Source organism: Triticum aestivum, chromosome 5A, assembly GCF_018294505.1.
Source record: "Triticum aestivum cultivar Chinese Spring chromosome 5A, IWGSC CS RefSeq v2.1, whole genome shotgun sequence".
NCBI lineage: Eukaryota > Viridiplantae > Streptophyta > Magnoliopsida > Poales > Poaceae > Triticum > Triticum aestivum.
The window spans coordinates 479,294,751-479,310,953 of NC_057806.1; the positions used below are offsets into that span (position 1 = coordinate 479,294,751).

Below are 16,203 nucleotides of genomic sequence, written 5' to 3' on the forward strand. Positions count from 1 at the left end.
GCACCCTTGGCGCGCCTCCTCTACGGTACTGTGTGTACTAATCTTGCTGGAGCATTTGGTGCAGCGCAAATGAGTGCCAATTGTTAAAAGAAAATACATGGAGTAGAAACTGCAGCAGCACAATATTAACTCATAAAGCATGCATGTCAATCTTAACAGAGAGGTGACAGTCTTACAAGATGAATGACTGATCATAGAGCATGGCGAACTCTACCATCCTCTAAAAGGTGGGCGATCACCAAAAGAGAGACATAGTTCACTGGATAATCAGAGCACATGCATATTAAGTCTTAGAGAGAAACTAAATACATAGTTCATTGGGTCATCAGAGCACATGCATATTAAGTCTTAAGAGAGAAACTAAAGACCATACATGGATCATATGTATAGGCGATAGCTGCGGCTGACGGTGGTGTGTCTAGAGACAGTGCACATGAGAGAGAGGCGGCGCCCTTGCTTGTGCTTGAAAAGGAAGGTGCAGATGTCACCTTGCTGAATGTTCGGGTGGTGGCGAAACTATGATTAGTTCGTCGTGATGGTGGCCCTCTTGTCAGTTCCAAGCATGAAGCGATCGTCGTGATGGTGGTCCATCTCCAAGCTTGACTGGTAGGGTATCATCGTCTCTGTGGATGTACTCCTTCAAATTGTTCTCTGCGTATTCCACCTGAAAGTAGTACTGTTGACAAGAGGGAAAATGAGTGAGGGCATGACAGAACACAATATCATGCCTCCATTAGTCTTCTTCCTAGTGATTCAATCTAGCATCCTAAAGGTTTGCAAAGGAATGTTGTGCATATCATCTATGCAGCCACTTCTAACCATGTCCTTCAGGGCTTCCCAAAACTTTCAAAAGCTATCCTACGCTGGTGCTTCACAAAAACTTCTCTTGTGTAGATATATGACATGGTAACTACAACACACTACTTGAATCTACACAATAATTGTAGTACCTGAAATTGATAAGCAATCATTCAGGATTAGTCCTATAGCTATGTGGTTCTCACACTTTCTCTATGCATTGGGGGGGGGGACAATTACTCTTTGATAAATTTTTTAAAGGGGGATTCTTAGATCTGTAATTGCAACTGACAACAGGCAGCTCATTCGTATTTCCCCATTTTTAATTATATTGAAATGTATAAAGAAAATTTATTACTGAATATACCTAGAGCTCTGCATATTTACCCTATACACCTTCAAATTTCCCACTTAATATTGAAAACCTTGTTGGAGAGGCTATGGCTTTTGCTTCTTGAATGGGCATAATACTCCAGAGATGTAATTAAGAGTAAAAACAGATATATGCAGTAAAATAAAATGGACATGCAGATCCCATATCTTGACTACTATTAAACTATCATCGAAAAAGAATTAAACATCCTAATCTACAAAATTACCAAAATATTGTAGAAGAGATACATCCCTACTAAAACAGAACCACACATCGCCAGAACGCCCTCTGAGCAGACCATCGCAAATCGAAATTGATTCGACACTTGTTCGCCAAGTGATGTTCATCGTTGTGGTGTTGCACAGTGGCACGGGAGGTCATGCTTTTCTATAGATGGCATAGATGTATTAAGAATTCAACTACAATTTACAGATTCAGAACACTGGCTGCCACTTGTGGACAAAGGTTAACTGAAATGTAAATAAGTTCAAGGCTGCAATATTTAGAATGCAAGACAGATCTGTTTGTGACGGTTGCACATGAATTAAAACTCAGAACTGCGAGACCTGAAAAACTAAAATCCCACAAATTCATAAGAAAAGCTTATGATATGGAAAACTCAGCAAGTGATCACACATATGTGGAAAGCTAAAAGTTCAGGTGGTATTTTCCTTTCCTTCTGGAGAACCTCTGAACCTTTCTTTAAAGAAATGACCATGCAAAACTGGTTTTGGTCCAGAAGTGCAGACTGATATACGACCACTTTATCCACTTGCACAGAAAAGTTCAAAATGAAAATTGCGACATTTTGTGTTCAGATTATCAATATTCAATGTAGCAGCTGGGTTAAATAAACGGCAGTACAATATATGATCTCATGGACCAACCTAGCTATTCAACATAAACTACACTGAACGATGGGCGAAGCAGAACGGGTAAGCGAGACTGCAAGGTCAACCTAAATTAAGACGGGGAGATTCACTTACATTTAGGTATGTGTAGATTTTTTTTCGCTTCCAATGCTTCCATGCAGCATCAACACGCTGAACATCAAGCAAAGGAAGAAATAATGAGCAACACAAACCAACAAATAAATCTAGTATCAGCTTGATATGAAAAAAATCATACCATAAAATATTTGTTCGACTATTGTACACATCAAGAGAAACCCGCTTGATACTGAACATAATGGAATAAGAATAGTAATTTTTCAGGTTTAGACAGCCCAAGCTTAATAACTGAAACAAGAAGCATACGATGTTGTTGCCTGAGAGGTTCCTTGGATAGATTCAATTCGAATAGAAAAGATGTTTTACTTATTAATTCATAGAATGAATTTAATACTGTTCTGTTGTTTAAACAAATTCACCATGAAGGTTGCCTCATTAACAACCCATGAGCAAGAATTTTCCATCCACCTCTAGCTTTCGTCCTTGGTATAAAATACAGCAGAGGACATGACGGAGTAGAGATAATCATGTGCCCTTGCCAGAAACCTGATTATTTACGCGCATGGATGCATAACCCATCGGACAATCACCTAGTCATTGAAAACCAGCAGGAATCATTGCTGCCATGCAGAATCAATTAAGCAAGTGCATGCGAGCTAATAAGTCAACTCCACCGGCCACCACACCTTGGTGGGGTGCAGACTGCTGAAAGCCACGCGGCTTTCCAATAAGTTTTGCATACTCCCTCCATTCCACAATGTAGTGCTTCCTCTATCCACGTGCTTCAACTGAAGGAAATATGCCCTAGAGGCAATAATAAAGTTATTATTTATTTCCTTATATCATGATAAATGTTAATTATTCATGCTAGAATTGTATTAACCGGAAACATAATACATGTGTGAATACATAAACACACAAAGTGTCACTAGTATGCCTCTACTTGACTAGCTCGTTAATCAAAGATGGTTATGTTTCCTAACCATGAACAATGAGTTATTATTTGATTAACGGGATCACATCATTAAGTGAATGATCTGATTGACATGACCCATTCCATTAGCTTAGCACCCGATCGTTTAGTATGTTGCTATTGCTTTCTTCATGACTTATACATGTTCCTATGACTATGAGATTATGCAACTCCCGTTTGCCGGAGGAACACTTTGTGTGCTACCAAATGTCACAACATAACTGGGTGATTATAAAGGAGCTCTACAGGTGTCTCCAAAGGTACATGTTGGGTTGGCGTATTTCGAGATTAGGATTTGTCACTCCGATTGTCGGAGAGGTATCTCTGGGCCCTCTCGGTAATGCACATCACTTAAGCCTTGCAAGCATTGCAACTAATGAGTTAGTTGCGGGATGATGTATTACAGAACGAGTAAAGAGACTTTCCGGTAACGAGATTGAACTAGGTATTGGAATACCGACGATCGAATCTCGGGCAAGTAACATACCGATGACAAAGGGAACAACATATGTTGTTATGCGGTCTGACCGATAAAGATCTTCGTAGAATATGTAGGAGCCAATATGAGCATCCAGGTTCCGCTATTGGTTATTGACCGGAGACGTGTCTCGGTCATGTCTACATTGTTCTCGAACCCGTAGGGTCCGCACGCTTAAGGTTACGATGATAGTTATATTATGAGTTTATGCATTTTGATGTACCGAAGTTTGTTCGGAGTCCCAGGTGTGATCACGGACATGACGAGGAGTCTCGAAATGGTCGAGACATAAAGATTGATATATTGGAAGCCTATGTTTGGATATCGGAAGTGTTTCAGGTGAAATCGGGATTTTACCGGAGTACCGGGAGGTTACCGGAACCCCCCGGGAGCTATGTGGGCCATAGTGGGCCTTAGTGGAAAAGAGAAGGGGCTGCCCAAAGTGGGCCGCGCGCCCCTCCCCTCCCTTGGTCCGAATAGGACAAGGAGAGGGGGCCGGCCACCCTCTCTCTTTTCCCCCCTCCGCGAATCCTATTCCAACTAGGATTGGGGGGGGGGGGGGAATCCTACTCCCAGAGGGAGTAGGACTCTCCTGGCGCGTCTCTCCTAGGCCGGCCGCACCCCCCCTTGGTCCTTTATATACTGAGGCAGGGGAACCCCAGAGACACACAAGTTGATCCACGTGATCTTATTCTTAGCCGTGTGCGGCGCCCCCAGCCACCATAGTCCTCGATAATATTGTAGCGGTGCTTAGGCAAAGCCCTGCGATAGTAGTACATCAAGATCGTCACCACGCCGTCGTGCTGACGGAACTCTTCCCCGACACTTTGCTGGATCGGAGTCCGGGGATCGTCATCGAGCTGAACGTGTGCTAAGACTCGGAGGTGCCGCAGTTTCGGTGCTTGATCGGCCGGGCCGTGAAGACGTACGACTACATCAACCAAACGCTTCCATTGTCGATCTACAGGGGTACGTAGATCACACTCTCCCCTCGTTGCTATGCATCACCATGATCTTGCGTGTGCGTAGGAAATTTTTTGAAATTACTACAAAACCCAACAGTGGTATCAGAGCCTAGGTTTTATGTGTTGATGTTATTTGCACAAGTAGAACACAAGTGAGTTGTGGGCGATATAAGTCATACTGCTTACCAGCATGTCATACTTTGGTTCGGCGGTATTGTTGGACGAAGCGGCCCGGACCGACATTACGCGTACACTTACGCGAGACCGGTTCTCCCGACGTGCTTTGCACATAGGTGGCTTGCGGGTGACAGTTTCTCCAATTTTAGTTGAACCGAGTGTGGCTACGCCCGGTCCTTGCGAAGGTTAAAACAACACCAACTTGACAAACTATCGTTGTGGTTTTTGATGCGTAGGTAAGATTGGTTCTTGCTTAAGCCCGTAGCAGCCACGTAAAACTTGCAACAACAAAGTAGAGGACGTCTAACTTGTTTTTGCAGGGCATGTTGTGATGTGATATGGTCAAGACATGATGCTGATTTTTATTGTATGAGATGATCATGTTTTGTAACCAAGTTATCGGCAACTGGCAGGAGCCATATGGTTGTTGCTTTATTGTATGCAATGCAATCGCGATGTAATGCTTTACTTTATCACTAAGCGGTAGCGATAGTCGTGGAAGCACAAGCTTGGCGAGACGACAACGATGCTACGATGGAGATCAAGGTGTCACGCCGGTGACGATGGTGATCACGACGGTGCTTCGGAGATGGAGATCACAAGCACAAGATGATGATGGCCATATCATATCACTTTTATTGATTGCATGTGATGTTTATCTTTTATGCATCTTATCTTGCTTTGATTGACGGTAGCATTATAAGATGATCTCTCACTAATTATCAAGAAGTGTTCTCCCTGAGTATGCACCGTTGCGAAAGTTCTTCGTGCTGAGACACCACGTGATGATCGGGTGTGATAGGCTCTACGTTCAAATACAACGGGTGCAAAACAGTTGCACACGCGGAATACTCAGGTTAAACTTGACGAGCCAAGCATATACAGATATGGCCTCGGAACACGGAGACCGAAAGGTCGAGCGTGAATCATATAGTAGATATGATCAACATAGTGATGTTCACCAATGAAACTACTCCATCTCACGTGATGATCGGACATGGTTTAGTTGATTTGGATCACGTAATCACTTAGAGGATTAGAGGGATGTCTATCTAAGTGGGAGTTCTTTAAGTAAATTAACTGAACTTAAATTTATCATGAAACTTAGTACCTGATAAGTATCTTGCTTGTTTATGCTTGTTTGTAGATAGATGGCTCGTGCTGTTGTTTCGTTGAATTTTAATGCGTTCCTTGAGAAAGCAAAGTTGAAAGATGATGGTAGCAATTACACGGACTGGGTCCGTAACTTGAGGATTATCCTCATTGCTGCACAGAAGAATTATGTCCTGGAAGCACCACTGGGTGCCAAGCCTGCTGCTGGAGCAACGCCAGATGTTATGAACGTCTGGCAGAGCAAAGCTGATGACTACTCAATAGTTCAATGTGCCATGCTTTACGGCTTAGAATCGGGACTTCAACGACGTTTTGAACGTCATGGAGCATATGAGATGTTTCAGGAGTTGAAGTTAATATTTCAAGCAAATGCCCGGATTGAGAGATATGAAGTCTCCAATAAGTTCTATAGCTGCAAGATGGAGGAGAACAGTTCTGTCAGTGAGCATATACTCAAAATGTCTGGGTATAATAATCACTTGATTCAATTGGGAGTTAATCTTCCAGATGATTGCGTCATTGACAGAATTCTCCAATCACTGCCACCAAGCTACAAGAGCTTCGTGATGAACTATAATATGCAAGGGATGAATAAGACTATTCCCGAGCTCTTCGCAATGCTAAAAGCTGCGGAGGTAGAAATCAAGAAGGAGCATCAAGTGTTGATGGTCAACAAGACCACTAGTTTCAAGAAAAAGGGCAAAGGGAAGAAGAAGGGGAACTTCAAAAAGAACGGCAAGCAAGTTGCTACTCAAGAGAAGAAACCCAAATCTAGACCTAAGCCTGAAACTGAGTGCTTCTACTGCAAGCAGACTGGTCACTGGAAGCGGAACTGCCCCAAGTATTTGGCGGATAAGAAGGATGGCAAGGTGAACAAAGGTATATGTGATATACATGTTATTGATGTGTACCTTACTAATGCTCGCAGTAGCACCTGGGTATTTGATATTGGTTCTGTTGCTAATATTTGCAACTCGAAACAGGGACTACGGATTAAGCGAAGATTGGCTAAGGACGAGGTGACGATGCGCGTGGGAAACGGTTCCAAAGTCGATGTGATCGTAGTCGGCACGCTACCTCTACATCTACCTTCGGGATTAATATTAGACCTAAATAGTTGTTATTTGGTGCCAGTGTTAAGCATGAACATTATATCTGGATCTTGTTTGATGCGAGACGGTTATTCATTTAAATCTGAGAATAATGATTGTTCTATTTATATGAGTAATATCTTTTATGGTCATGCACCCTTAAATAGTGGTCTATTTTTTAAATCTCGATAGTAGTGACACACATATTCATAGTGTTGAAGCCAAAAGATGCAGAGTTGATAATGATAGAGCAACTTATTTGTGGCACTGCCGTTTAGGTCATATTGGTGTAAAGCGCATGAAGAAACTCTATACTGATGGACTTTTGGAACCACTTGATTATGAATCACTTGGTACTTGCGAACCGTGCCTCATGGGCAAGATGACTAAAACACCGTTCTCCGGTACTATGGAGAGAGCAACAGATTTGTTGGAAATCATACATACAAATGTATGTGGCCCGATGAATATTGAGGCTCGTGGCAGATATCGTTATTTTCTCACCTTCACAGATGACTTAAGCAGATATGGGTATATCTACTTAATGAAACATAAGTCTGAAACATTTGAAAAGTTCAAAGAATTTCAGAGTGAAGTTGAAAATCATCATAACAAGAAAATAAAATTTCTACGATCTGATCGTGGAGGAGAATATTTGAGTTACGAGTTTGGTGTACATTTGAAACAATGCGGAATAGTTTCGCAACTCACGCCACCCGGAACACCACAACGCAATGGTGTGTCCGAACGTTGTAATCGTACTTTACTAGATATGGTGCGATCAATGATGTCTCTTACTGATTTACCGCTATCGTTTTGGGATACGCTCTAGAGACGGCCGCATTCACGTTAAATAGGGCACCATCAAAATCCGTTGAGACAACGCCTTATGAACTGTGGTTTGGCAAGAAACCAAAGTTGTCGTTTCTGAAAGTTTGGGGCTGCGATACTTATGTGAAAAAACTTCAACCTGATAAGCTCGAACCCAAATCGGAGAAATGTGTCTTCATAGGATATCCAAAGGAGACTATTGGATACACCTTCTATCACAGATCCGAAGGCAAGACTTTTGTTGCTAAGTTCGGAAACTTTCTAGAGAAGGAGTTTCTCTCGAAAGAAGTAAGTGGGAGGAAAGTAGAACTTGACGAGGTAACTGTACCTGCTCCCTTATTGGAAAGTAGTGTATCACAGAAAACTATTTCTGTGACACCTGCACCAGTGAGTGAGGAAGCTAATGATGATGATCATGAAACTTCAGAACAAGATACTACTGAACCTCGTAGATCAACCAGAGTAAGATCCGCACCAGAGTGGTACGGTAATCCTGTTCTGCAAGTCATGCTACTAGATCATGATGAACCTACAAACTATGAAGAAGCGATGGTGAGCCCAGATTCCGCAAAATGGCTTGAAGCCATGAAATCTGAGATGGGATCCATGTATGAGAACAAAGTGTGGACTTTGGTTGACTTGCCCGATGATCGGCAAGCACTTGAGAATAAATGGATCTTCAAGAAGAAGACTGACGCTGAGGGTAATATTACTGTCTACAAAGCTCGACTTGTCGCAAAAGGTTTTCGGCAAGTTCAAGGGATTGACTACGATGAGACCTTCTCACCCGTAGCGATGCTTAAGTCTGTCCGAATCATGTTAGCAATTGCCGCATTTTATGATTATGAAATATGGCAGATGGATGTCAAAACTGCATTCCTGAATGGATTTCTGGAAGAAGAGTTGTATATGATGCAACCAGAAGGTTTTGTCGATCCAAAGAGAGCTAACAAAGTGTGCAAGCTCCAGCGATCCATTTATGGACTGGTGCAAGCCTCTCGGAGTTGGAATAAACATTTTGATAGTGTGATCAAAGCATTTGTTTTTTTACAGACTTTTGGAGAAGCCTGTATTTACAAGAAAGTGAGTGGGAGCTCTGTAGCATTTCTGATATTATATGTGGATGACATATTACTAATTGGAAATGATGTAGAATTTCTGGATAGCATAAAGGGATACTTGAATAAGAGTTTTCAATGAAAGACCTCGGTGAAGCTGCTTACATATTAGGCATTAAAATCTATAGAGATAGATCAAGACGCTTAATTGGACTTTCACAAACCACATACCTTGACAAAGTTTTGAAGAAGTTCGAAATGGATCAAGCAAAGAAAGGGTTCTTGCCTGTGTTACAAGGTGTGAAATTGAGTAAGACTCAATGCCCGACCACTGCAGAAGATAGAGAGAATATGAAAGATGTTCCCTATGCTTCAGCCATAGGCTCTATCATGTATGCAATGCTGTGTACCAGACCTGATGTGTGCCTTGCTATAAGTCTAGCAGGGAGGTACCAAAGTAATCCAGGAGTGGATCACTGGACAACAGTCAAGAACATCTTGAAATACCTGAAAAGGACTAAGGATATGTTTCTCATATATGGAGGTGACAAAGAGCTCATCGTAAAAGGTTACGTTGATGCAAGCTTTGACACTGATCCGGACGATTTAAATCACAAACCGGATACGTGTTTACATTAAACGGTGGAGCTGTCAGTTGGTGCAGTTCTAAACAAAGCGTTGTAGCGGGATCTACATGTGAAGCGAAGTACATAGCTGCTTCAGAAGCAGCAAATGAAGGAGTCTGGATGAAGGAGTTCATATCCGATCTAGGTGTCATACCTAGTGCATCGGGTCCAATGAAAATCTTTTGTGACAATACTGGTGAAATTGCCTTGGCAAATGAATCCAGATTTCACAAGAGAACCAAGCACATCAAGAGACGCTTCAATTCCATCCGGGATCTAGTCCAGGTGGGAGACATAGAGATTTGCAAGATACATACGGATCTGAATGTTGCAGACCCGTTGACTAAGCCTCTTCCACGAGCAAAACATGATCAACACCAAGGCTCCATGGGTGTTAGAATCATTACTGTGTAATCTAGATTATTGACTCTAGTGCAAGTGGGAGACTGAAGGAAATATGCCCTAGAGGCAATAATAAAGTTATTATTTATTTCCTTATATCATGATAAATGTTTATTATTCATGCTAGAATTGTATTAACCGGAAACTAATACATGTGTGAATACATAGACAAACAAAGTGTCACTAGTATGCCTCTACTTGACTAGCTCGCTAATCAAAGATGGTTATGTTTCCTAACCATGAACAATGAGTTGTTATTTGATTAACGGGATCACATCATTAAGTGAATGATCTGATTGACATGACCCATTCCATTAGCTTAGCACCCGATCGTTTAGTATGTTGCTATTGCTTTCTTCATGACTTATACATGTTCCTATGACTATGAGATTATGCAACTCCCGTTTGCCGGAGGAACACTTTGTGTGCTACCAAACGTCACAACGTAACTGGGTGATTATAAAGGAGCTCTATAGGTGTCTCCAAAGGTACATGTTGGGTTGGCGTACTTCGAGATTAGGATTTGTCACTCCGATTGTCGGAGAGGTATCTCTGGGCCCTCTCGGTAATGCACATCACTTAAGCCTTGCAAGCATTGCAACTAATGAGTTAGTTGCGGGATGATGTATTACAGAACGAGTAAAGAGACTTTCCGGTAACGAGATTGAACTAGGTATTGGAATACCGACGATCGAATCTCGGGCAAGTAACATACCGATGACAAAGGGAACAACATATGTTGTTATGCGGTCTGACCGATAAAGATCTTCGTAGAATATGTAGGAGCCAATATGAGCATCCAGGTTCCGCTATTGGTTATTGACCGGAGACGTGTCTCGGTCATGTCTACATTGTTCTCGAACCCGTAGGGTCCGCACGCTTAAGGTTACGATGATAGTTATATTATGAGTTTATGCATTTTGATGTACCGAAGTTTGTTCGGAGTCCCAGGTGTGATCACGGACATGACGAGGAGTCTCGAAATGGTCGAGACATAAAGATTGATATATTGGAAGCCTATGTTTGGATATCGGAAGTGTTTCAGGTGAAATCGGGATTTTACCGGAGTACCGGGAGGTTACCGGAACCCCCCGGGAGCTATGTGGGCCATAGTGGGCCTTAGTGGAAAAGAGAAGGGGCTGCCCAAAGTGGGCCGCGCGCCCCTCCCCTCCCTTGGTCCGAACAGGACAAGGAGAGGGGGCCGGCCACCCTCTCTCTTTTCCCCCCTCCGCGAATCCTATTCCAACTAGGATTGGTGGGGGGGGAGGGAGAATCCTACTCCCAGAGGGAGTAGGACTCTCCTGGCGCGCCTCTCCTAGGTCGGCCGCACCCCCCCTTGGTCCTTTATATACTGAGGCAGGGGAACCCCAGAGACACACAAGTTGATCCACGTGATCTTATTCTTAGCCGTGTGCGGCGCCCCCAGCCACCATAGTCCTCGATAATATTGTAGCAGTGCTTAGGCAAAGCCCTGCGACAGTAGTACATCAAGATCGTCATCACGTTGTCGTGCTGACGGAACTCTTCCCCGACACTTTTCTGGATCGGAGTCCGGGGATCGTCATCGAGCTGAACGTGTGCTAAAACTCGGAGGTGCCGTAGTTTCGGTGCTTGATCGGTCGGGTCGTGAAGACGTACGACTACATCAACCAAACGCTTCCGTTGTCGATCTACAAGGGTACGTAGATCACACTCTCCCCTCGTTGCTATGCATCACCATGATCTTGCGTGTGCGTAGGAAATTTTTTGAAATTACTACGAAACCCAACATCAACTTTGACCGTAAATTTAACTACCAAGACCGATTGCGACGGGAGCAAAAATTATATCAGTGAATTCGTATTTGAAAGAAGTTTTCAATTATATAATTTTTTTCTCTCGCCGCAGTTGGTCTCGTTGGTTAAATTTATGGTTAAAGTTGGACCTCGGGAAGCGGGGGCACACTATATTATGGAATGGAGGGAGTACAACACACAGTAGAGTAGCAACACGAAATCGAGACCAGAGAGGAAGCATGATATCTCACCTGCTGACGGAGACGATAATGAGAAGAGGAGGATGGGCATGGGCGATGAGCGCGTTGCTTTAGGGGAAGCTAAAATCACCCCGATTTCATGAAATAACACCCAGGAATCAAGAGGGAGGAGTTGGAAAAAGGAGGGGGAGGGTCCAAATAACTATCGTCTTTCTTTTCCTTGCATAAATTGAGGAGAAAATTGGAAAGTGCTGATTTTGGGCAGCAAGTACCACTTGTTGAGACCTTTAGTGTCATTTTCAGCTAAGTGAACCGACTTACTGATTAACTGATACTTTTCCAATAAACACAGAACTGTGCTAAATTAAGAGTAATATGATCAAGCATGCCCTGCACAAATATGAAAAAATGTTCAGCTTATTTTTCTGAACAGGGCAAGTCCAAACGCTCGTCCCTTGGTCTTGGGTACAGGAAAGCTATGTTCGTATTTTTGCATGAACTAGAGTCTGAAGGAAAGAAAGCAAATCGGGTTCCAACTTGTGATTAGAGGCAGCGGGGGAAAGCCTAAAATCTGATAAAAATATATCTGCTAAAATAAAGTTAGGACGCCAATTCTGTACGAGACTTCCGCAAGAACTTGAATTAGAAAAGGGAATCGATACCAAAGCGCATATCCACTTACGCCATGAATCAGGCGAGAAGCTCCGACCCCTTGCCCCCGACCCACCTTGCCCTCGAGCCGCCGCCTTCTCCTCCCACCCACTCCTCTCTCGAGGCAACGATGTTGGCGTGGCTGCGTGCTCGTCGGCGTCGCCCTTAGGCTCCAGATCCGGCGAAGAAATCGGCTGGACCCATCCTGCTCGCCCCCTTGACTGCCCTCTGCTGTAGCCTGGAAGATGCGGAGGAGAGGAAGAGGTTGCGTGTAGGGATGGAGAACGTGGGGGGTGCGACTTGGGCTGCAGGCGTACAGAGGCCTTCTTTCCCTTCCCTCGTAAGCTTTCTCTTGGCTATATCAGCCACGACCGGCCAATAGAAAGAAGCACAACTTGCCCAATCGACGAGCACAGTGAATCCGACGTGGCATAGCCCAGAGAACGCTCTTACCGCGACTGTTAATGGGTTTAATCCATAGCCAAAGAAGATAGATCACCCGATGTCATTCATTAAATGTTGAGTGGATCTGCATATGTACTCCCTCCGTTCCAAAATATAATGCGCCTGCACTTCCCGAGGTCCAACTTTAATCATAAATTTAACCAACGAGACCAACTGCGGCCGGAGAAAAAAAATATATAATTGAAAACTTCATTCGAATACGAATTCACTGATATAATTTTTGCTCCCGCCGCAATCGGTCTTGGTAGTTAAATTTACGATCAAAGTTGAAGCACGTGGATAGAGGAAGCACTACATTGTGGAATGGAGGGAGTAGTATAATGATTTTATACAAAATGTGGATCTACTCTTTATATATAATATCGCGTTCTTCACATAACATCCATCTAAAAAAGGAAGCACTCCATTCCGAGTTTCACTGAAATAACACATTTCCTTGTACCCATGGGTTGTGGTTATGTTTTCATATCAATATTGTTGTGCATTTCGTTCACTCCTTACTACATCACTTTGGTCGAATCAACAGATGTAGGTGGCATTTTACAAATGAATAAGAAGGTAAATAATGTGTATTTTTAGCCTTCGATGCAGAGAGTCTTGTTCTGTTCCTTATTTATTCACCCTATCCTACTTGATGATTTGATCCCGATGGTCAATATTATTTGTAGCGAGTTCGTACTATTCTCTATTAATCATGTGCCAGATTATCAATTAGGACATTGGATTTCAAAAGAAATACTTGTAGTCTATGAGCTTGATGCAACAATTATGCTACTAGCCAAGAACTAACATTTTTCTTTACAGAACACCACTCTTTTTAGGCATATGCCTTTTCCGTTTGTCAAAAATCAAGATGGAGGAGGCAATATTATTTCTCATGTACTCTCTCCCCCCCTCTCTCTCCCTCCCTCTCTCCCCTCCCCCCTCTCTCTGGTTTTTTTAAGCCAAGCAAGCACATGTACTTAAATGCCAGAGAAACAACAATAGACATCCACATGCATGAATGACCTACCTAAGTCCTACCCGGTCAAGCTAAATTTTGGGCATCAGTGAAGGAGACAAGGTGCATATTTCAAAAATCATTTATCTCGACACCTGGTTTAGCAATCTTGTATGCTTACTATCAAAATCCATTTCTCCATAGACGAAAAATGTATGCATTTTATTAAGAACATATCTCCTAGATAATTAATTAGGAGAAAACCGGATGAATATCAAACACGAGGAGAACCATCTCTTCGTACGGTGGTGGAGTTGTGGGGGCACGACTCCACCCACCAGGTTTCAAATCCTAATACTCATAGTTATATTGTATGGGTCTCCCATACAAACATTTTATCAAAAGAAAAACTACCATATACAAAGACATACACCTAAATGAATTAACCTTGGATCCCAATGTATATTGGGATTTGAAGTGATGGACACTACAAACAAAACATGCCACGAAAACACCGACAACCAACTGGCTTGAAAAGGAACCTAGGACATGGTTTGCTGGTGACTTGACGTGACAAAAATATGGCAGAATACCATGCACCTCTATATGTGATAGTTATATCCAAATTTATTCCTCCATAAAGAGGAGAGAAGACACTTACATCCTTGAAAAGCACCCGAGCCACACCATCCGACCGACCATGAGTTCCAAAACAAAGTAGTGCACCGCCACCAAAAGTTCCCATTGCACTGACCTTACACCATGCCATGCAAGCCAAATCGGGAGTAACCTACTAGACAAGATGTTAGGAAAACCCAGCATCCAAATGAGCACGAGGATATCCACGCCATAAGACCTCATACCAACTCCAAGAAAATGCACTCACATTTGTTATGCTAATCTTGTTTGCACTGTACACTATTTTTGAGTATTCACTACTTTGATATGTAACTTATTATTCATAGTATGCTATGTGGCGCACTAGACCAGGAGGATTCTATGGTCTTCGAGCTGAAATTAGTATATGGGGTTCACCAAATCAAGAATACTCTCAAGACTCCGGAGCATCCATACAAATTTATTGTCAAGATGGAGGACACTACAACTTAATTGAAGCCGGGTTTCATGTATAAACATAACACCCATCGCCGTAACTCGACCAGGAGGACCCAATAAACTGCTATTTCAAATTATGCTTTGGCTTGTAGGTATCCCCTTCTTTGTATCATAACAGAGATGTCCGTTTCTTCACATATTGGACGGTAAGTGTAAACTTGAACGTTTAATAACACACATAGGTATCAATCTAAGTATAGGTATTTGTAGATCGACAAGACTAAAGTTTTCTTCAACCATTTTCCAGAAGGACTTTAAATCAGCGAGCTGCTACAACTTGCGGTGCAAAGGATTTGTTGCTGCAAGTGGAACTGCACTAGTGCCCGGGCAAGCGATTACTCCTACATCAAGTTATGGAGAGTATGACCACTACATTAGGCTTAGTCTTAATAAGGTGCACCCTTTATCCCGGTTTAAATACTAATATACTAGTACATGATTAGAGCTGAACATACCGATACATGATTACATTTGAACATGCAAAATTCGGTTATGGGTTAATTCACATAAATGCCTCCACAATAATATGCTATGGTGCTTTACCACTACAAGAACATGAAAGTTAAGGAACTATTTTTTTTACTTCAGGCTTAGATTCTTGCTAACCACAACATGTTTCTACTTTCCATTTGCATGAAAATGGACATCACCCCTCATCGATTACAAGATCCCAAATCCGAAGATTGGGTGGTGTATCGTCATGATTTGCAAACCCCATCGTTCTTGGGTTATTTTCCAGTGGAATTTTGTTCCGGAACACCACGTATACAAGCATTGACTGGATTTGTCAATTACTTAAATAGTACTCGTGGTCCTCCAATGGGTAGTGGCCACTTTCCTGATGAGAAGGACGATGACAAGACAACTGCGTACTTCAGGCATGTTAAGAACTATGACTTCAAAGGTCGTGCTTTTGAACCAATTACAGTTAATATGGCCCCCTTTAGTTGACAAGACGGATTGTTACACGGAAACTGATTTCCTTCCTGGTATCAACAAGGGGTACCATTTTCACTATGGTGGACCAAGTGGTTGTGTTGGTTAAAGGCAAATGTTTGTTTTGCATGTCATAAATAATGTTCTTAATGGCCAAACAACGTCCCTCACTTGTTTATTTTTGCATGACAAGTGGGGTCAACTATCCCAATGTTCTTAATGGCCATCTCGTTTGGTACTGAGGTCAACTATCCCAATTTAGTCTCTTTTTTGGATAATTGGGTT

General features: G+C 42.6%; 1 protein-coding gene and 1 pseudogene across 3 annotated transcripts; one reads left to right on the forward strand and one right to left on the reverse strand.

Moving 5' to 3' along the window:
* Positions 1 to 125: 125 nt before the first annotated feature.
* Positions 126 to 12,792, reverse strand: LOC123104183 (uncharacterized). 3 transcript variants are annotated; one of them, XM_044525950.1, is made up of 4 exons: positions 12,493 to 12,792; positions 2,808 to 2,925; positions 2,158 to 2,214; positions 126 to 676 (listed from the first exon to the last, which is right to left on the reverse strand). In XM_044525950.1, the coding sequence occupies exons 1-4, from the start codon at positions 12,495 to 12,497 to the stop codon at positions 551 to 553; spliced, it is 306 nt and encodes a 101-aa protein (XP_044381885.1). In that variant the 5' UTR covers positions 12,498 to 12,792; the 3' UTR covers positions 126 to 550. The 3 variants fall into 3 exon arrangements, 1 of the variants encoding a protein (XP_044381885.1); XR_006450157.1 differs by lacking the exon at positions 2,808 to 2,925 and having other exon boundaries at positions 12,538 to 12,792; XR_006450156.1 differs by lacking the exon at positions 2,808 to 2,925.
* Positions 12,793 to 13,370: 578 nt separating this feature from the next.
* On the forward strand, positions 13,371 to 16,027 carry LOC123101424 (uncharacterized; annotated as a pseudogene).
* The last annotated feature ends 176 nt before the right edge of the window (positions 16,028 to 16,203 follow it).

What these genes read in the sequence shown, in the direction of transcription:
- LOC123104183 (XM_044525950.1), bottom strand. An exon ending in GCAGTCTGCACCCCACCAAG is followed by an intron (nt 2,215 to 2,807) that starts GTGTGGTGGCCG and finishes CTTGATGTTCAG; the next exon opens with CGTGTTGATGCTGCATGGAA. An exon ending in AAATCTACACATACCTAAAT is followed by an intron (nt 677 to 2,157) that starts GTAAGTGAATCT and finishes TCTTGTCAACAG; the next exon opens with TACTACTTTCAGGTGGAATA.